Genomic DNA, 22413 nt, shown 5'->3' on the forward strand with positions numbered 1-22413 from the left:
AACCACTGGAATAGCTTGCCTTCAGAAGTTGTGGGTGCTTTAGCACTGGAGGTTTTTAAGAAGAGACTGGACAGTCACTTGTCTGAAATAATATAGGGTCTCCTGCTTGAGCAGGGAGTTGGACTAGAAGACCTCCAAGTCCCTTCCAGGTCTATTCTGATTCTGACATGTTAAGAACATATACAAAAGAGATGGACTTTATGGCACAATGGTATGACACTGCCTTTACTGGTTGCCCCCTTGCCTTCCCACCTCTGGTGGATGTCTCTGTTAGAGGCAGTTTGTGGAAGGACATTTATGGGACTCAAGAAGAAAATATTTTTTTGAAGAAAACCACTGCATAATATTATTAACTATATTTGTAGTTTACAAAGTTGACAATTATTAAGAAAAATATTGTTCCAGTCATGAAAATTAAATGAAATGTGTTCCATGTCTAAGCTTTTTTTTTAATTTATAGACATTTAAATGAATATAGTAAAAGTGGCTCATACATGTAAAGCAAAATACATGTTTGACAGAAATATACATTTTATGTTAGCAATGCAACCGTCTGAAGGAAGGCTTTAACCTGTAAGGATCACTTCTCTTATGCTACTTTTTGGGAAACTGATTCTGGGAAAAAATATCCATTCTATTTCTTATAATAGCCAATTACACTGAATAAATCCACATCATGTTATAAAACATGATGGAATTAGATTTTACCTGCAAAACAGAATGCAATGGCTGAAACTTTCAGAACAAGCTTCTGTTCTTGTTACTACAGTATTTTGTTTTGTTGCTACATTATTTTGATACTGTCGGAATATGGAACTAGATGGGGAGAAATAGGCTTAGATTCATCTCAAGAGTTACTGTGGATTTGGAAGCCAACTGAGACTAGAAGTAGTCGATGTATCACTCTGGATAGGATAATACCCACCTTTCCCAATTGACCCATGTGTGGGCCTTCCTGGAAGTCATCATTCCTGACTGAAAAATAGATGGGGGCCATACCCAGGAAGGCTCTGCCTAATTATCTCATGTCCCTTTCCTAGATTAGAAGGTCTTTTCTGGATCTGGAGGCTTTCAATACAGTTCCTTCTGTCCTTTTCACCATATGGCTACAATACTGCTATGTGCTTTTTATATTGGGCTGGTCTTGGAGATACATTCGGAAGCTTCTGGTGGTGTACCTTGCAGCAACCTAGATAGTTACAGTTACATTAAGGTTCGCCATGTAATATCATGAGTACGGCTGCCAGTTAGGTTTTGGATGCAAGTCAAAAGGATGTAAGTCTTCTTTAAAGCCTTACATTAGTCAGAGTCTGGATATATCTATGATTGCCTTCTCCAAAGTAAATCTGCTATTTAATAAGATCTTGGAGAGAAAGCCCCACACAGTCTAACTACTGAGGGAATATACTTTTATTAGATGGGTGGCCCTATAAATTATTTAAATAAATGAACTTTGACCCAAGATTTCAGACTTCTTAGTGATACACTTCCAATCCCTCTGGAAGCAAGCAAATTAATAAATCGTTCAAATGACCAGCTGTCTGCAAGGAATATAAATCCTTCCATTCCCCACCTTCTGGTCAGAGCTGAAGAAGCTTCTTGGATGAGAAGCGAAATGTCTTCAAAGAAAAACAAGAAAGTCCAGTTGCCTCTTGAAAAAGCACTTTTGGGCAACCATGATCTCGATGACTGAGAATCTCCATAGACATTTCAAATACCAGTTTATTCAATAACATTACTGAGCAGTGTATATGTTTGTGTGTGTAAACTGAAGTATCAGCACTTTGAGCTAATGGAATCTGTCCACTGTAGAACAAGACTAGCCACATGAGTGACTCCATAATTTCCTGCATGTCTTCTGATTATCCCAATCTCTCTGTAAAGGAGCAACTTTCAGCGTAGGGCATACAACTTAAGAAAATATTTGAAAATTGACGTGTGGACAGCCTTTACAATGTTTATTTTTTCTACAGTCTTACAGAATCTTGCAGTATGCTCAACTGACCCCTCTGTTATTTAATCAGACTCCAATTCTTACCTCCTTCTTTACTTCTTCTTCGTCCTCTAGAGTCAGTGCTGCCAGTTGTTTTGCTCTCTGCTCCATCAGGTTCACATATCTGATTGGATTAGATAATGCCTCAATAACATCTGCAAATGAGACAGAGATTTAGAAGCCAATGCTGCTTTGTATCAAATAGTACCGACTTTTTGTAAAAACCAATCTATCTTAAGGTTAGGCTTATTTTTATATTTATTAATCTGCAAAAACAGTTTAAAGAAAATAGGAGTCCAATGCAACCAGAGGAGGGGGGGAGTTAAATTCCAATTTTGATATAAAAAGCAGGGACGGGTGCAGGAAGGAACAATATCAGTAGTTTATAGCATAGCAACATGAACTCAAGGAACACAGTTCAGAGTCTTCAACAACTGAACACCTTCTTCAAGCTCTACTTGCTGTCTCAGGTTTTTAATGCAAAGATTTAGTTAACATTAATTATTATAGATGCTGACAATATGCTTCATAAACAAAATAATTGTAAATTAAATTTCTATTTTATCTTCATAAATTTGATAGTTACCTGCGTAGGTATCAGGTACGTAATCCTTAACCTCAATGCACACAAATATGGCTGGCAACATCAAGGGCTGATTCCTTTCATTCCTCAGGCAAATATAATGATAACCTGGGGGAGAAAAACAGTGGGACAGCTACTCTCTCTGGCCCTCCATTTTTCTTACAAGTTAATGAATGCAGTGCTGCGGGCAATATAAGCACAGATCACGAAAAACTGATGAATGTTTAACTTGAGTAAGACAGTTAACATTCAAGTTCATGAAAGTAAGCTGTAAAGAACAAAGGCCCATCCATCACAATATTTTTGTGTGCCTGAAATGCCCAGTGACTCAGGAGGCTCCATGTGACTACAGACACTTCCTTTCACTTGAATTTTTATATTTTGAAAACCACCTTTGGAAAACTGGAGCTGTAAGACTACTGGCAGCCATTTTGTGTCACCACTTATAATGCGTTCTCACAATGCAATTGTGCCCCTTAGTCCAAAGAGAGTGGGAACACCTGCTCAGGTGCTTGAGCGGCAATATGTAGCCTTGGAAAAGCCTTGGTTTTTAGGAAGCTCAGAGGTAAGCTCAAAGAAATAAAGCTTAATATTTGCTACTGAAGTTTTATAAATGGAAAATACCATTTTGTGTTTCAGGCTTGTAACTGTGTAGAAGCCCTCTCAGAAAAGGGAGACGTCATGAAATTAGAGGAAGGACTGATAACATTGTGGGCCAATACAGGAACCCATCTCAGAAATGACCCAACCTGAAATTGAGGGTTTGTGAAAGCTTCCTTTCCTATACTTTCCTAAATGGTCAAGGCCAGTTTTGGGATCAGGATTCAGTGCCATTTCTCCTGCAAACAATCTCCACAGGAAGTAGCAGCAGCAATCTTGGCTGGAGAGTGTGGGGGAAGGAGGCTGATTCAGCTGACCTGGGGCTCAAGATGTCATCTCTCAGAAAGTCCTGTCATAGTTATATACTTACATATGCAGGAAAGATGTTACCTGAGTTCAATTTGTCTTGTTCCTTCTTTCAAGATTAATGCAATAACAAAAACAGCAACAATAACCCAATCTCTACCTGGTCGAATTGCTGATACTGGTAATATCCGATGTCCAATAAACTTTCCTCCTTCTTCATAAGCAGCTATCCTCAAACATGCTAGAGAAGGCAGGACCACCTGAAGAGATATTTTTTAATGTTTATGGTGCATTACATATACAAAGTTGGAATGAGAAGCATTGTCACAGAGATATTTCTGGAAACTATTAACAGAATTTCAATAATAATAATAATAATAGTAATAATAATAATAATAATAATAATAATAATAGCAGCAGCAGCAGTAGTAGTAGTAATACACAGTCCAAGTCTTTGGCTAACTTTTCTCTCACTCATTCACACAGAGTAAATTACCCTTGGGAACTATATAAACATGTCCATGTGGTAGTTTTCTTGGCAACTATACAGAAGTAGTTTGTTTTTTCCACGATTTTTTGTTTCTACTTTTCAGTCTAGTCTATACTTCTGAGATTTCTTGGTGGTTGCCCATCCAAATATTAATCAGATTTCACCCTGCATAACTAATTGATATCAGCTGAGATCAGCCACAAGAAAGAAAACAAAAAAGATAATCCAAGTCTCTTTTTCTAAATACTAGAATGAATTGTAGTAAATGAGTTTAAAAACATTATAATTAATAAGAAAAGCATATTTTTTTCTCTTGCATATTCTTTATGATGACAGGTGGTCTCGTCTAGCAACCACAATTGGAACTAGCAATTCAGTCACTAAACAAAATGATTGCTAAGTGAAACTGTGACTGTGTTTCTGATCTTCACCTCTGCTTTGCTTTACACTCATGCAAGGGTCATAAATGTGAGCATTGGTCATAAAGTTACTTTTTTACTCATTATCATAACTGTGAATAGTCACAGAATGAGCCAATTGTTAAGTGAAGACTACCTGCATTATCTCTTGAAGATGGGTCTGATCTGAGTCACAATTGTCTAATGTCACATAGAATCCTTTTAATTCTTAAGACTTAAAACTGACAGCGTAAAAGCAATGAAAGACTGAGAAAGGGTATGTGGAATCTCCTGATATCTAGCAGCAGCCCACATCCCACAGAAAATGGCCACAGGATGCCAAACTTGTGGATGCCAAATTGGCTCAAACCATGTCAAAGTGTTCTTGTCAAACGCAGGAGGATTTGGATGAGCAATAATCAGCTTATCTAATGGGCAGTAAGAGTTCTCATACTATAACTATTAAAATTCAGTACTCAATTGTTCTAAGAAAAGAAAATAAGTATATAAACCATTTGATGTAGCATGTGTGTTAGTTTCATTCTTCTGTAATTCTTAGCTCAAACTTATATTATTAAACATTAAATGTTTTTAATATTTGGCACCTAAAATAGTCAACTATTTCACTATCATTAGCTTTAATGTAGAGAGAAGACTCACATCTGCTTCTCAGAATGCATTTTTCATGTGCCAATCATCTGCTAATGCAGAACTTAAAAGGACAAGCTTTCAACTAACTTCCTTTATTCTCTCAACATTAATCCCTTCCTTCTTTCTGTATCATGGATATATTAAAATGTCTTGCAGTACTGCATTAGGGCTTACAAAAAAGTATTAATTTTTTCTTTAGATGTTTATTAATTCCTCCTTCTTCCTAAAAACCCTCCTATCAAATATACCACAATATCCTAGAAATATATTACTTTACATTACTATGATTAGGTTAGGGTTATGATTTTCATTTGGGAATAAATGTCTATCCAATAATTGGGTTAACTCTCTTTTCCTTTAATTATTTGTGTACTGTGTCATTTTACATGGAATAATTGCTATTTATTGATTTTTTTTAAAAAAAAATGCAATTTATAAGAGGAAAAAATAATATGCAAAAGAAAAGAAAAACAGTAATATCCAACAACTTAATGAATTATAAAATTGTAATACCATAACAAAAATAAAAAATAAATAGAACTTCCTTCTCCAAATTAAGATACTAACTATGTTAACAAACCACCTAAAAATGTAACATATGCCTTTAATCATGTAAAAAATAATATATTGAACTGTGCATAGAATTTGCTTGTAAAATATTATGAAATACATATCAAAAGGAAACCTAGTAAAGGGGAAAACTATCTTTTTAAAAATGGATAAATTATACATTCCTTGATTGGTATCAGGGTAATAATACTCTCCCAATTGCTCAATATAATCCTGTCATTAATTTCTCATGCCTGATATAACAATGGTCTCAAAATGGTCTGATCCCACAATTTTGAAATATAATTTCAAAATAACACTGACACCATTAATTTGAAGACATTTACCGAGACATCTGCCTATAGATATCACAATATTTTTCCTCAAAGAAAAATCCTCAAATCCCAAACTGGACATGACCAAATCATGAACAAACCCCCGTTACTTTTGAAAATCTTTGAATCAATTACTTTTTAATGATTATCTTAACAACTTCAACAACTACAACTAGAATTTTCTCTGCCTAATACAAATAAATGTCAATATTACCAACTTTAAAGTGTGTTGATTTCTCAATATTTAACTCAACTCTCATTCAATATCAGACTCTATATAATAGAATGTCTTTCCACCTATTTTTACTTTTTCCACATAGGTAAACATTAATTTGACTTAGCATCAAAATTCAATCTACAGGCCAATAAAGCCCAAATATGTCTTAACTGCATGTAAGCCAGGAAATTAAATTCTTTTTTTTTTTTTTTGCTGCATATTGACCCAAAAAATTGTTAGGAGCCTAACAGAGATAGATAATAATTCTCCATTAAGCCCATATACACTTAAAATTCTCATTCTAATTAAATATAAATCCAATCATATTTTTGATAGCCTGGTAAATGAAAACCTCCTTCTTCAAAAAATAGTCTCAGCTTAGCCAAAAAAAATCCTTGTGAACTACCACATTAGTTTAAGACAGATAGTATAGGAAAAGGTATACTGCCAATATAGGATGATATACCCACTAAATAAATATACATTATATCTAAATATAAATATATATAATGTAAGTTTGCATCATGTTCCAATTCTGAATATAAATACATTTTTGGAGTACTATTTCTGTCTCATTGAAAATTCATAACTAGATCACTAATAATTAAGTTATCAAAAGACATAGTAATTTTTTTTAAAAAAATCTATGAAATGTTTCTGCATAACTTTTGGAAGACTGGTAAAGTTTATCAAAGCAATGTGTCAATCAAATCTCTTTGGAGAATAAGGTATACATCAGCTACATATTCTTAAACCGTATATTTGTTAAATAAAACCATGACTCCAGTAGCCTTAGTACTGTTATGCCAATATATCATAAACCCATCAAACCATTTTTTTTCTTTTTAACAACCCTGTAATCCTTTGCATCAGGAGGAACTGAGCATTTACTGGCCGGATGCCCCTCCTGAAGCCTACGCAGAGTTTGCAATAGATATTTTCTCTGCACCCAGAGAGAAAAATATCTGTCGCTATCTAGGATCGAAATCCACTGCTTTGTGATTGTGAGGTGAGAGCTCCACCTCTAGGCCACAATGCCGCTTGATATCAATACCAAACCAATATAAGACAGAAGATTTTTCATCATAAAAAATCTCCTGTAAAAGGATAATGTCCTGTCAGCCCTTCAAAGTAGGCCATGTCACAAGACTGACATCACAAGAAATACTAAAACTTGACTTTGTATTGGTACAATAGCAGAATCTTGACAATATGACAGTGTTTCTCCTCCTCTTATACCAAAGAGAGTGAAGACAGAGCAACTGTAAGTTTTTTTCTCCCATTTTCTTGTTTTCCAGGTTGAGCTCAATTTTTTTTGCTAATAATCACCACACACCTTCTATCTCTTTTTGCTCCTCTACACCTCTTCATTGCATAGCTTTTTAAAACAATTTTTAAGCTTAGTAACATTACACATACTTTATATTCTGGCTTAATAACCTAAACATTGAAATGTAATAAAATAAATCAAAAAGGGTAAGCTGTATTTGATGGCAAAATACGAAATGATGACAAATAATAGCAATTAGTATACTGTTATACTTGGGTAAATTAAAAGGAAAATGAGTATAAACAAAAAAACATAAAACAAGAATAAAATAAGTGACTTCCTAGGAGAGACTATTTGTTGATTTGTTTAAAAGATCTGTATGACTACCTATCAGAGCACAACTCTAGGCAGCTCATAACAACAATAAAACCACAAACATAATAACATCTGTAACAATTGCCTTAGCCATGAAAGCCAGCTGCGGGCGACTTTGGGCCAGTCACTGTTACTCAGCCCAACCCATCTCACAGGATTGTTGTTGTGGGGAGAATAGGAGAAGGAAGGTGTTGGTGATGTTTGTCCCCTTGACTTATGGGTAAAAATAATAAAGATGGAATGTAAATAAATATAAATAAAAAACAAAATGAAAATTGGTGCCTCAGTTATTCTTCTGAGATGTCCCAATAAACCATCCACAGGCTCCTCACTTTCTAGTTCTATCACATTCACTGTTTGACCAGCAAGTGCCAACATTATTATTAAAATAATAAAATAAATACTAATAATAAAAGAGAAAGACTGGAAAAGAAGGATCCAAATAAAATACAAATATGGGCAGCCATGTAAGTCTTATAAACAAATCACTAAATAAGTTCAACTAGAATAAATCACATTTTATCAGTAAGCATTTAGGAATCTAAAATTAAAGGAAGAAATCTTTCTTTACAACTCAAGTGGAACAAAATTAGAGCAGACAGACTTCTGGTTCCGGAACACGGCAACGCCGGTCATGCCTGGAGACTTGTCTCCTTGCCATCCGGAGTTTTCGCCGGTAGGCCCCCTAGGGGGTCGAAAGTCATCCTGGAGGGGCAACCACCAAGGAGGAGGCTTGCTGGTAGATAGGGGAGGGTGGCAGCTTCCCCCGTGTCTCCAGCTATCTCCTTAGGGCTAACGGAGCAAAGATCGGCCTGCAAGATGGCCGATCATCCTGCTGCACCAGCCGAAAGTCACATTGACATCTAAGCATTGCAGACCCATCGCGGATGATCTGGGTGAAACCCTTTTTGTTCTTCTCTTCACCCTATGCTGTTTCTGCCTTTAAAAGCTTCGTTGGAATTATTTCCCCGTCTGGAAAAAGCAGCTTTCGTAAGTGTGGGAACAAAGGCGTTTTACAAAAGGACAGAATAAAATTTTTCTTAAAGACTATACTCTATCCCTATTTACCTTGGGTTTTTTGGGGGGGGGAGCAGCTGGGAGAATATTTCTTTTTCCACTCTTTCTTTAAGAAACAAAAAGAAGAAAATGGGGTTTGAAATAGGCTTTTTAGCTTACTGAGGACATCTACTGGTTAAAAGTTAATACTGTAATTCTTAACTATCTGGAGAGGAGCTGTTTGGCTTTCAAACTATTTTTCAAGAGAAAAGATAACTTGAGACAACTGTGAGATCTGTGGAGGTGGATACTCTTCAACTGTAGCCTCCACTAAAAAAAAAAGGGGGGGGGGGAAGAAAATAGAAAAAAATTCTTTTCAACTATTGTTAAAATGGAGAAGCCTCAATCACCCTTAGACTGTAAACTTATACTGGAAAAAGATCTATGAGGCTAAGATGGTTTTCATCGAATCAAATGACATTATAAGCAACAAAAAAAGACTTATCAGCTGGAAGGGAAGCTCTGCTATGGAAACCTGCCTGGTATAAGAGGAAGGCTAGAATAAGATTAAAAAATGAAATTTAAAATTTTATGCATTGGATTAAAGGCAACCTAGAATTATGGACCGATTTAAGGATTAAGATTATGAGTCAGAAGAGATGTTTCAGACTTGGATTGAATTAATAATTAATTGAATGTTAATCAAATAAGATGACTTATTTGTTTTATAACATGGATGTTATTAGCTATGATAACAAATAGGATGAAATTTGTATTCTGCTCAATGGATTGAAATGATTTAAGGTTTGATACTATTCTGTCAGCTTAAAGAGATTGATTAATTGATGGATTAGATATGTATAAGATAGATAGATAGGCACATTTAGATATGTATTTTTGCCTAAAAATGAGATATTTTTTATATAATGGACTAAAGGTAACTTAGAATATTAAGAATGTATTTCTTAGAACGAAAGGTTTATTTGTATGAAAATTATTATGTAATGGAATGAAGAAAATTGAAGAGATGTTTTAGATTTGGATTGAACTATTAATTGAGTTAATTTAATAAGATGATGTGTTTGTTTGATGACATGGATGTTATCAGTTATGGTAATTAATTGGATGAAATTTGAATCCTGTCTAATGGACTGAAATGATTTAAAGTCTGATATTATTCTGTCAGCTCAAAGATTGATTAATTGATGGATTAGATAGGTATAGGATAGATTAATACTTTATTTTAAACGGGAGATTAGTGGAAGAAGAAATAAATAAGATTCACGACAAAATTAAGGAATTAGAACATATTTGGAAGGAATACCTGAATGGATAATGTTTTTATTTAAAGTTAATTTGATTATGGTATTGTAAATTTATAAAGCTTTAAAACAGGTCTAGTTGGAATAAATTTAAGCTAGAATTGGATATGTTAAATATACTATGCTATTTGAGGGGAAAAGAGAGGGAATACTTGATGTATTGATTGTACTATGTTTATATGTTTTGTTTTAGGATATTAGATTACCTCAGCACCACAGTGTGTCCTTAGTACTCTGTTTTAAGAATTAAAAAACCAATAAAATGTGTTTCAAAAAAAAAAATTAGAGCAGATAGATTTTTTAAGTGATACAAGTTGGCAAAATCAGAATATCATAGCCATGCATTATTCTTTTGCAGAAGGATCAAACACAAATACCAACCTTCTTAAACACTATGGCTTCTTCTTCCCATACAGGATTCACAGCATTGCCTTGAGATGTCTTTGTCTTGAGAGCTTTCCTTCTTGTATCCACAGGCAGACCAAACATATCCACTTCGACGTAAGTTCCAACTTTTTTGTCAGAAAGAAACTGCCCAGAAATGACCTAAAAACAGAAGGTTGAAACATTCTACTAACACATCTTTGCTGCAATTCAACACATGCTGACTAAATTACTTGCTTTCTTAATATATAAAGCTTACAACAAGAAAAAATGTACAACAGTGCTTGGTTTGAGAGAATCTATCATCGGTCCCTCACCACAGACTGATCACTCTATAATTGTCTTGGAAGGAGTACCTATCTCAGGCACCTGTTGGACCCAGCTGGGTTTCAGAAGAAGCTGGGGTAATAATAATAATAAAAAAATTGGAAGGGACCTTGGAGGTCAACTAATCCAACCCCCTGGTCAGGCAGGAATCCTTATACCATTTCAGACAAATGGCTGTCCAGTCTCTTCTTAAAAACTTCCAGTGTTGGAGCATTCACCGTTCAGGCAGGTTGCACAGTTGCACATTTCAACTGGGACCTTGAATTAGATTGGGCTTATGTGACTCCCCTCTGTTTACAAAAAAATTTGAATGACAAAATGACAGAAGAGGCATATAGAGTACCATTGGAGGATAACAAAGAATGACCACACAGGTTAGAGACTTTATTCAAGATTAGTTTGGTGATAAAAGTAGTAGAAAGTGAATATTTTTCTTCCTTTATCAAGTCCAAAGACAGCCAGCTGGCAATCCTACTGAGTTGTGGATGATCGTATCCCAATTTGGCAGGACAGAGTCTATCATTACTATAGGGCCATTGTGAGGAATATTCTAGGCATCTATTAGATAAAATTGCTCAGATTTGCTTATATGAATCTGGCTTTTTTAGCTGGGATGAGTTTGAACCTGCTAGTCCCAAGGAAGCAGACAGGCTCCTTAAGTCTGTGAGTTTGACCAACTATATATTAGACCCCTGTCCATTCTGGTTGGAGGCCTCCTGGGAGATGATATGAGAGTGAGTCCAAGCAATGGTAAATTCATCCCAGAGAGTGGATGTGATCCTGCTGATATTTAAGGAAGAGGCAATCCTACATCTCCTCTCCTGGCCCAACCACACTGTACAATTTTCATCCTGCCTCCAACCTTCCATTTTTAGGAAAAGTTGTTGAGAAGGTGCTTATATTTCAGTTTTAGAAGACCCTAGAGGAAGTGGATTATATGGATGTCTTTCAGTCAGGCTTCAGGCCTGGATATGGGACCAAAATGGCATAGACTTGCAGATGACCTGTAGGGGGGATGGTGCATCCATCTTTCCTTGATCTTTCAGTGGTTTTCAATATCGTCAATCATGACATTCTTTTAGACCAGTTGAGGGAGTTAGAAGATGGGAATTTAGTGCTGCAATGAATCTTCTTCTTCTTCCAGGACTGGTTCCAGTGAATGTTCACAGAAGGGGAGATAACTGATCCTTTTTTTTGTGGGCTCCCCTCAGATAATGATGTCTCCCTGCTCTTCTGTATTTTTTGACTACTGGTTCCTTTTCTGTTGATGGTTGATTCTAAAAGGCAGAAGCTATCCACCACTTTGATATGTTCATTATCAATTCTAAGGCTAATTATTTTACCTTTGCCATCAGTTTGATCTTCTTTTTATTTAATTTCAATCCCTTTTTTTTTACCGTGTTCCTTGACTTTGTTCCTGATGTGCAGATCCTTTGCATTTTTATCTGTTAGGATAGTGTCACCAGCACAGTACAGCTTGTTGGAAGTTTCTTCCTCCAGTTTTAAAACCACATTCACCTTCTTCCAACTCATCTTCCTTTAATATATATTCAGTGTACAGGATGAATAAATAAGGGGAGCATATACAGCCTATTTAAAAATAGCAGGTAAATTAATTAAGCTTGTTTTCTTGTCCAAACATGCATATCATCTTCCTTTCTTCAATTTTGGACATAATTCCTATTTTCTGGGTTATAAATATCTGAATGTGATTTGTTCAATATGCTTATAACAAGAAACTTGCATATATGAGATTCACACTTTTTTAAAATATTGGGAATATGTTTTTAAGTGTATGAGAAGTTATTTTGGCCTTTCAGGTTCAGTATGCTTATAGAATCTAGCGGATGAGCAACTGGATACCTACCTTTACAGACAAAGTGTTTGCCACTATTCCATCTACAATACTTTCCGTAAATGGATCAAAATGCTTGTCTGGTCTTCTCATGAACTCTGGTTTTAGTCTGTATCCACTTTTGCCATTATATTCATACATCCCCATATTTATTTGCATAGACAAATCTATATGAGAAAAATAATTGTGTTATGGGATACTACACACATATGTTAATGGGAATAGAGAAAGCCTAACAAATTGACAAAAGTACAATACTAAAATTTAATGGCTTCCTATGCTCTTTAAAAGCTTGAAGTTAATATATTGTATCTGTAAAAATAAGAAGCTAATTTTCCATTCAACATACAATATTTTGTGCTTATTTTCAGGATTATTAAAGGTTTTTTTAAACTATATCCAAGGCAATGATAGATTTTCATCTACATATAGATTGGAGGTTTCTAAATCTGCTCAACAACAACATGGAAAGTGCTGTGACTTGCCTAAAGTATTGTGAATAATCATAAATCTTCCTATTTATGCTGCTCACTGAATCTGTGCAAAATAACAGTTTAGTTGCATGGACTAAAACCAGCTGGATGAAGAGACCTCTTAGTCTTTGTCCGTGATATGGTTACATTATGTACTGATTTAAAAAAAAAACCAAACAAATACCATTATCCCCTCCAGAGAGCTGAAAAAGATTCTATTTAAATTCTGGTCTAATTTTTATTTAGATGAAAGGGAAGGAGACAGTGTCACTTGCCTCACTACATGTTTGGCAGTTGTAACAAAGCAGAAGTGAGGTAGTCAGCTGCCAGAAACAAATCTCTCTGATAATTGATAATTGTCGGCTATGCTACCAAACTCATTAAAACCACGTGCCACTTTTTAATAAAGCAGTGAGTGCTTTCATTTTGATTTCACACCAACTGATCTTCTTTGAAAACATGAATTCTCAGCACTGAATTGGTAATACAATTCTGAATTGGGAAAATGAAAGGCTTTCTACATTATCATGTCTGCGATTCAGATGGGGACAGGAACAAATGAACAATCACTTGCAAATATTAATTTCCTACTGCCTATATTCACATGTTTCTTATTGCTCATATTCATATGCTTATTATATTTTCTCAGATATATTGTTTTTATTAAAATATGTTCCTCAATTTAATATCACTATAGAGCTAGGATCACAAAGTCCAACAAAGAAACATTGAGAATGCCAACCCATCTAACAAAATAAATGGTAATCATGATTTGCTTAAAAAGCTTCTATTAACACAGATCACTTATTCATGCCAGAGTTTTAAAGAGGCAATGGTTTCAGGAGCCGTGTGCATGACACTTAGTATCTTTAACTTCTCATAAACTAGGTGCTTCATTATCTACTATTCTTCCTTATCAGAAAACATACAGTAACACAGACCTTACCTACAGTTTGGAAGTTAAGAGCAACCATTTGACAGCCCGCATTCCAGAACAGCTGAGGCATGTAATTTGAGGAATCAACACGTGTCCCTTTTGGGTAAATTCGGCTCAGCTGCATTTTATTATATCTAAATTGTGAATGGTTAAGATAAAATACAAGTGGAGAAACTACTAGATTAAAAGTTTACAGAACAAATTATTTGTTAATTTTTGAAAGAAATGGTGATGCCAGATTCAGCGCTGCCTTTTTCTTATCTGTTGCTGTTATCATCTTTATAGATAAGAAGTTGTATCTGGCCTTAAAATTAAAATAAATTTGATTTGATAATAGGGACGGAACTGATTCTGAGAATATATCAGATTCTGATTTGAAAAACGAGTATTTTTGCTAGGAAATATTTCAGGCAAGAGCTAAATAAACAAATCCAAACTTCTTTGTTGCCCATGGCCAGTCTGCAGATAGCTGAGATAACCAACACTCACATGTACTCATCCATGCCATTATAACACAGTGAGCCTTGTCACTCAGAAGCAACTAAGATGACGACAGTGGAAGAGCCTGAAAAATGGCTGCCATCATTATGTAATAATATTGGCTTCACAGTCCCACAAAGTGCTGATTTATAGAATCAGAAGAGCCTCTATGAATTCTGCTTTGTATCTATGACTATTTTGACTCTTCTTTATATAAAATATATCAGCGAGAGAGAAAAAGAGTGGTAGAATCCAAGGACTGATCTTATTTCTTGGACAGATCCTGAAAATAAATCTACAAAACTCAAGATAAATAAATAGATTAAAATATTCCAAAAATACTCCTATATATTTTGGAACAGAATTGTTGCTTACTTGACACAAAACATGATAAATGGGGGCAAGATGAAGACTATAATCTCACTACTGGAAACATGAAAAGCTTCCTCATATTAATGGAGTCTTAATCTGAAAATGTCAAGTTTGATTGGCAGCCACTCTTCAGCAGTAATTGTGTTTCTTATCAGCAATTAATGTAGTTGTTTTTATTTTAATTAAAAAATGTCACGGAGCAACAATATGTCATTTGTTCTATTTTATGCTAAATTTTGTCCATGTAGAATCCACTCTCAGAAACTATAGATATATCCAGAATATATAACTGATAAGTACTGAATTAGGAATGTACACCTCATTCATTTCTGTGTTGCTCTTTTAAGTTTAAATTAAAAAAGATGAATACTTTTGTGGAAAAAAACTTTGACATATCTATCAACATTATTTTGCTATCCAATTACTTCTATATAGTGGTGTTGCATTCATGTTTCTTCAGCCTAAATTAATTTTCAGTAATGATCCTCAGCAGCCTCTATTCCTCAGATTGGAAGTTTTTCTAAGATATTTTTCTCAGTTTCAAAGATACTCCACAAACTCGACAGGAGATTTTGTGAGCTGTTCAAGTGCTTTGGTTTCCACAAAGGAAGACATTTCAAAACTCTTGTTTCGTTCTGTAATTTAAAAACAAAAAAAGGTCACATTTTTTAAAAATTAGAATTATGTTGCTTTATGTTGCTCAACATAAATCAATCCATCTAGCATCACACCAAAGCTTTATCTTGTTCATGATTCAGTTTCCAAAGAGGTCAACTAGAAATCCAGAAATTCCTGTAATTAAGAAAAATGTAATAATTTATGCTCTGGCAGCAGCAGTCCATACATTTCAGATATTGAAGACAATAGACAATTCTGTTTGCGGTTTTCAGTACACATTTTTATCTGTCTCCCTACCATTTTACATTGGATATGCCTGGTTTTTAATAATATGACTGGGGCAATACTTACAGGTAGCTGTCATCTAAATCTGCAGTATTCAAACCATGGTCCCTGGAAGTCCAGGGTTTCATAGACTCATCCAGGGACTATCTAAGGGCTGTGTGATCTTTATTCCTTTGTTTTATTTCAAAAAAGAATAGTCTGTGACAAAATATTACATAAATATTATTTGCTACTGCACTGATTTTTCATATTGAGAAGGGTTCCTCAAGTATCTCAAGTCTGAAGGCCACTGACTAGATCAATGGTTTGCTTATTTTCAAACCGTCTGTATACTGTTTACACAACAGCAAATTGAAGTCATACTAATTACACCATGCTGCAAATGATGCCTATGAAAGCTTAATCACTGGACATTTGGAAAGTGAAGTAGGCTCTAGAAAATATTGCTATCAACTGAACTGCAAGAGTTGATGATAAACCAGTAATATTGATTTAAAACTTGTAAAATGATCCACTTGAAATGTTTTAGTTTGTTAAGAAATGGTACAAAAAAACACAGTAATGACCAAAGGACTGGGTCAGATTTATGCCCCCCTCAAAATAATGCTAGTGAATACTAAAAATAGTGAACAATGGCATTTATCTCAAATAATGGATAATATCAAAACATTGTAATCCAGAATTCAACAATACATGGAATACTTCCATGTATGAGAATTGACAGAAGTATATTTTGTGGGAATGGGTTTATTTGTTTAATATTAAAGAGTGTAAACCTGATAAATTTTGTCTTTGGGAGTTATTGTTTTTACTGTTTGTTGGGTTTTGATATTTTGTCAGCTGCCCAGAGTCACTGAGAGTGAGTGGGCAGCCATATAAACTCTCTAAATAAATAAATAAAACAAAAGATATGAGACAGACTGTCATACTGATTATAATTACAGAGTATCATTTGAGACAAAAGTATTAAGGGCACAGTAACATAAAATAGAAAAAAAATGGGGAGGGGGGCAAGCTGGCCTTTAGTCTTTCTCTTACAATTGAGACACTTTCATTTTGGGATTACAATATTCTAATAGCAATCACTAGGAAAATAGTAAAAAAAAAAGCAGAGAGGAGGAGAGGATCACTAGAACAACCTGCAGAGAGACGAATTACATCAGATTTACTTCAAAAAGTGTTCAAGGAATTCAGTAGAAAGTTAGCTAACTCACTTAAAATTAAATTGACAGCTACTGAAAAAGAATGAGTCAAAGACTGTAAAGATGAAACAGGAGAGGAAGGAAGTTAAGGTGGAAAGCTCTGTAAAATGAAGTGTCGGGAAATGTAAAACTAATGATAAAATGGAAATTCTGGAGAATAAGAAGTTGTAGACAGACATCTCCTTCCAAGAAAACCAGATAATTTGGCTATAATGGAATTAAAAGAGAAGGAATTTTCTTTGAGATTTAGAGCAACCCCAGGGGATTCTGGTGAAGATATTAGAGGAGAAAGGCTAATTAAAGCTTTAGGGAAACCCCTTACAAACTTTTTGTGTAAAACAGAAAAAAAATGATGATTTTGAAGATTAGACAAGATAGATTATAGAAAGAAGAGAGTTGTGTTGTAACTTTAGAATCAATTTATAATTGTACTTATAACTGCTGTAAAGATTGGAAGCCACTTTGAATTTTTTTTTTGTTTCTTTTCCATTTTTCTTTTACTTCCCCCCCTTTCTTGCCCTTTTAGCTTTTTCTGGTTTCTTTTTCTTTTCTTCTACTTATTTTATATTTATTTATTAAGAAAATGTATATGGCTGCCCAACTCACTCTCAGTGACTCAAGGTGACTTATAAGATAAAAGCCCAGTACAAAAACCAGTACTACTTTTATTCATTTTTATCTTTCTTTTTAAAAGGAAAAGAGCTTAAAAGGAAGTAAATTTGCTAGTAAAAATCATATATGAGACAGATAAAGAACTGGCATAAGCACTTGTACCAGCCTTCTTCAATTTTCTGCTTTTCAAATGCAAGGGTCTCATAATTCCCCCAAATTCCTATCCAGTATGAAATACCCCACATGAAACTTTTACATACATGCATTTATTCAATGATCTTCCAAAGCAGACAAATAACATGTGTCCAGAGTTTAACAGTGTGTTTCATCATTCCCATCCGTCACCAAGAATAAATTCAGTCAAGTGTAAACATATTTTGAGAAAGCAAATAGAGCATAGTGTAAATATCACAGGCTGCTTAACCGGAGTATTGGAAGCCGTAATTCTTATCAGCAGTGCGCACTGTTAATTCCGTGGGTGCAGACTTCCTTTGAAAAAGTTAAGAGCAGAAGACACAATTCTCTGCTCTGTCAAATAAAATGAAACAGGACAGGGTCTCAACGGTGTTCTGCTCTAAGTAAGGAAAATGTGATAAAGTGTATTCCCAGCAAGGTAATTTTAGCAACAACCAGCTGGAAATCCTAAGTATGGACCATTAATTTCTAATAAGTGATTTAAAAATAAGAAAAACAATGTAATGGTTTTGTTCTCTTGTCCTGTGTTGTGCCTATAATTGAAAATACTTTGCAGAAAATAAAAGCACCATAAATGAAACTAAGACAAAAACGTTTAACACTTCCTTCCTTGCACTGTGGCATGACAGAACACTACCAGAGTACTACTTTTAAAATACTTGGGAACATAAACCCACCTTGCACATCTTATGTCTCTTTAAACTGAGAGGAAGAGGGTTTCCTCTCCTTTTTACCCTGTTCAGCTTGTTCATTTGTAAGTGAAAGCATTCCTTAAGAAGTTGCCAGAAGATTTCACAGCTGTCTTGTAGAAAAAACTGAAATCTTCACTCTTCAGAGGAACTGCCAAAAGATCTCCATGTAACTTGAAAGCTAATCCACTATTAGCAAATAGTTGGCACTATATAACTTTTCAGTTTACTACTGTGTCTTGGAAATGGAAAAAAAGATTGATGATACAAGCTACACCCAACCAACACTAAATGGTAAGGAGTGAATAATCCACATACTTACTGTTAGAGGTCTCAAATGACTCAAACTTTACAGGCTGTATATAATTGACTAAGTTTGACATTTCCTCAGTAGCCATGGCCTCACTTCCAGCTGTCCCCTAGAACAGAGTTAAACTAATATTAACAGAATGTTTTTCACTAAGGCTGACTGAACCTCTAGAGGAGTTCTGCTCTTTTCCTTTAAATGTTTCCGTACCTCAAAGGGAGAGGAACACATTTCAGTCCTAAAACCATCCTAAAATATGATATAGAGCAGTGGTTCTCAACCTTTTTAATGCCATGACCCCCCAACCAGTCGTAAGTCGAGGACTACTCAACCGGTCGTAAGTCGAGGACTACTCAACTGGTGCAGCACCGTTTGCAGAATGGGACTTTTGGCGGGCTCAGCAGGGCAGAGACAGCCTGGACAATTCCTATTGGCTTTTGAAAGCCAATAGAATTAGACTCTATTCAAGAGAGTCTATTCTACTGGCTTTCAAAAGCCAACAGAATAAAAGGGAGTAGCACAGCTAAGGAAAAGGGGGAAAAAATGGCGGACTGCGTTGTTTGGCGACCCCTGTGAAATGGTCGTTCGACCCCAAATGGGGTCCCGACCCACAGGTTGAGAACCACTGATGTAGAAGAACGCACGTCAACCATTTATTTTATTTTACTTACTCAGCTTTGTGGAGTTAATTCAGTTCCCTAAGCAATCTAACATAGTATATATGGAGCAGCATCCCTACATATTTCAACATCTGCTCTCATTAGAAAAGAGCATGCTCTTTTCAAAATAAAAAGCCTACAAATGGTTGCAGAATCAAACTAAATTAGACAGGGTGACATGGAGTAAAGAACTGGAATGTTTGGTTTGTGAATATCAATAGGAAGCCCTTTTTTGGCACCCATCTTTTCCATTACTCTAAATTTAAATATTCATAAAAGTATGTGTATATCAGACTCTTATACCAGAGATCCCCAACCTGTGAGCTGCAGCCCACTACTGGGCCATGGGCTGTTGGCCATTGAGCTGCCTGAGTGGCTGGCCACATGCATACACCCTCCCCACTTGCACTAGCATCACAGCGGCGCATGGGCACTAGCAATACTGTGAGCATTGTACAGGCGCTCGCATCACAAGTGCATCCTCCGCTCGTGCTAGTATCACGGTTTTGTGCAGGCACTATCGTTACCATGACTGCACACTCCCCAACTCACATTAGGATCATGGTGGTGCACAGGCACTAGCGTCACCCAAACGTCGCGCGGGAGCTCGTGGCCCTGTCACGTGCACAATTGTGGGCCCATTTGTGCACACACTTGTAGCTCCTTTCATGTGTCCGTGTGCACGTAAAGGCGTCTCCACCTCCCTCCTGCACCAGGCCGCCCAAAAAGTTTGGGGACCCCTGTGTTATACAGTATGGCTTTTTTAGAAGAACAGCTTTAACTGGCTATTCAGAAAGTGGTCCATATGATCTGATTATGTGCTACAATAAGTTATAGACAGAAATTATTTCATATATGAATCTTGGAAGACTTTATTTTCTACATTTTAAAGACATATATATGGAGTTTGGAAATTAATGGATGGATGATAGCAATGAATCCTGCATATTTTTATGGTAAAGGTAAAAGAGTCCCTGCAGATTTTACTCCACTAGTCGTTGCCAACTATAGGGGGTGACGCTCATCTCTGTTTCAAGTATATTAAGCCAGCGCTGTCCAAAGACATTTCTGCGGTCATATGGCCAGCATGACGTCACGGAGCACTGTTACCTTTCAGCTGTAATGGTATCTATTTATCTACGTGCATTTGCATGCTTTCAAATTGCTAGGTTGGCAGAAGTTGGGGCAAGGATGTGGCGCTCAGATTTTGAACCTGAGCTGCTGGCTTTCCAGCTGATGAGCCCAGCACCTTAACTGCTGAGCCACTGCACCACCCATTAGAAGTAATTTATTTATTATGGTCACAAAGAAATTACTGTAAGGCCAGAAGGAGATTCATTTACCAACAGCTATAAAATGGTTTGAGGACCTCAGCTTGCCTTGTACTTTTGAACAAGCATGTGTCCAACAACATTTCAGTTACAATTTTACCTTTCTTGTTTACTAGATATAAATATTGTAATATATAAATACTGCAATTCTATAACATTATACTTGTGCATGTATCAAGGTAATTTCTATCTTTCTCTCTCTCAAAAGACAGCGATTAAGACAAAGAGTAATGGGTATTTTTATCTTATTGGAGCCAGACCATTTCTATATATGAATAAGGCACAAGAGAACTAGGTGTGGAGATGTCAGAAAGCAGAGGGCTAAACATGCGTCAAATAAATTCACCTAAAACTGGAAATCTCGTACATGTGTTTTGGACCAGCAGTAAAAAAAATATGTCATTTGGCTTACAGCTGGGTTTGGTTGTTACTATCCACAAGATGGCAGTAGAATACTGACTCCTGTGGATAACTATGTAGACCTATTTCCAAGTCATACTATGATAACTTGTACTTCAAAATGATTCATTCCTTACTTCCTCCATTGATGATTTTTTGCAGTCATCATCATAGTCATCATCGTCGTCACTCTCCATTTCTGCTTCACCTGCAATATTTTAATTGGCAAACAGAAATCTTAATGGGAACATCAACCAATATTCACACATAGTTTTATAAAAATACCTGTGTTTCAAAGCAATTGCATTATTATAAGACCTACTGCACAGATGTTTTCCTTCCAAATTATTTATGAGGCAAACAACTAAAACAGTGCCTTTTATGACAAAAGCAAGCAAGCAAACAAACAAACAAAAAACCCCAGCATCATGATCCTACTTGCACATTTTTGTTTTTTAATAATATGGAAATCATTATCTAAGGTTTTATTTTCCATTGATGATTCAAATGGTTCTTCACTTTTGTCTGAGACATAAGTGTAAAGGCTGTTTCCATTATTCATAGCTTTACCAGATACATGCATAAATACACACATATATACAGTATATACAGACACAGTATTATCCAACACACCCTAAAATTGACTTCACCCTCTGCTTATTTGTGGAGATGTCTTCAATCAGCCATGACTTACAGTGGAAGTTGATCATTCTAATAGTAAATCTCTTAGTGGCATTGCAAGCTTTTTTTAAAGATGCTAGTCAGGCCCCTTTTCTGTTTGAGGTTTCTGGGCCTTGGGATTGAAGGCATGACCTCTTTTAATGCTTTTATTTTTAACGCTACTCCGTGACCGTAATAAAAATAAATTGATTGGCCTCTTGCTGGCAGCTTCTGTATTTTCAGAATACAGATGGCATTTTCAGAAGTCAGGTGGCATCCTCCCCTTTTGTATTCAGGAAGATTTTATTTATTTACTTATTCATTCATTCAATTTCAATAGTTGTCCATCTCAATCCTAATGACTGTGAATGGCAAACAACATCGTAATACTTAAAACCATAATGGAAATGGAAAACCATAAAAAGTTAATGGAAATATTCCTTCTTCAACAAACTTTCAGCTCTAGCTGACGGGCTCATGTACATTTCTCTTATATTTCTAACTGACTGATATTTTACTTTTGTATTATTTCTTGACTGTTTC

The 22413-nt window shown here is 35.5% G+C and overlaps 1 protein-coding gene across 5 annotated transcripts in view; it reads right to left on the reverse strand.

Annotated features, from left to right (window-relative positions):
- PLCB1 (phospholipase C beta 1) overlaps positions 1–22413 on the reverse strand; it is a 447562-nt gene that overhangs the window by 74922 nt on the left and 350227 nt on the right. For all 5 annotated transcript variants that reach the window (XM_039359463.1, XM_039359461.1, XM_039359464.1 and 2 more), the window contains 9 exons: positions 21348–21418; positions 18837–18933; positions 15464–15548; positions 14071–14195; positions 12664–12818; positions 10467–10631; positions 3643–3742; positions 2580–2684; positions 2039–2148 (listed from right to left, as the gene is read on the reverse strand). In XM_039359463.1, coding sequence (XP_039215397.1) covers positions 2039–2148; positions 2580–2684; positions 3643–3742; positions 10467–10631; positions 12664–12818; positions 14071–14195; positions 15464–15548; positions 18837–18933; positions 21348–21418 — 1013 coding nt within the window. The remainder of the gene's footprint in view (positions 1–2038; positions 2149–2579; positions 2685–3642; positions 3743–10466; positions 10632–12663; positions 12819–14070; positions 14196–15463; positions 15549–18836; positions 18934–21347; positions 21419–22413) is intronic.

The sequence above is a fragment of the Crotalus tigris genome, unplaced genomic scaffold (assembly GCF_016545835.1).
Source record: "Crotalus tigris isolate CLP2741 ecotype Arizona unplaced genomic scaffold, ASM1654583v1 scf7180000019070.2622420, whole genome shotgun sequence".
Lineage (NCBI taxonomy): Eukaryota > Metazoa > Chordata > Lepidosauria > Squamata > Viperidae > Crotalus > Crotalus tigris.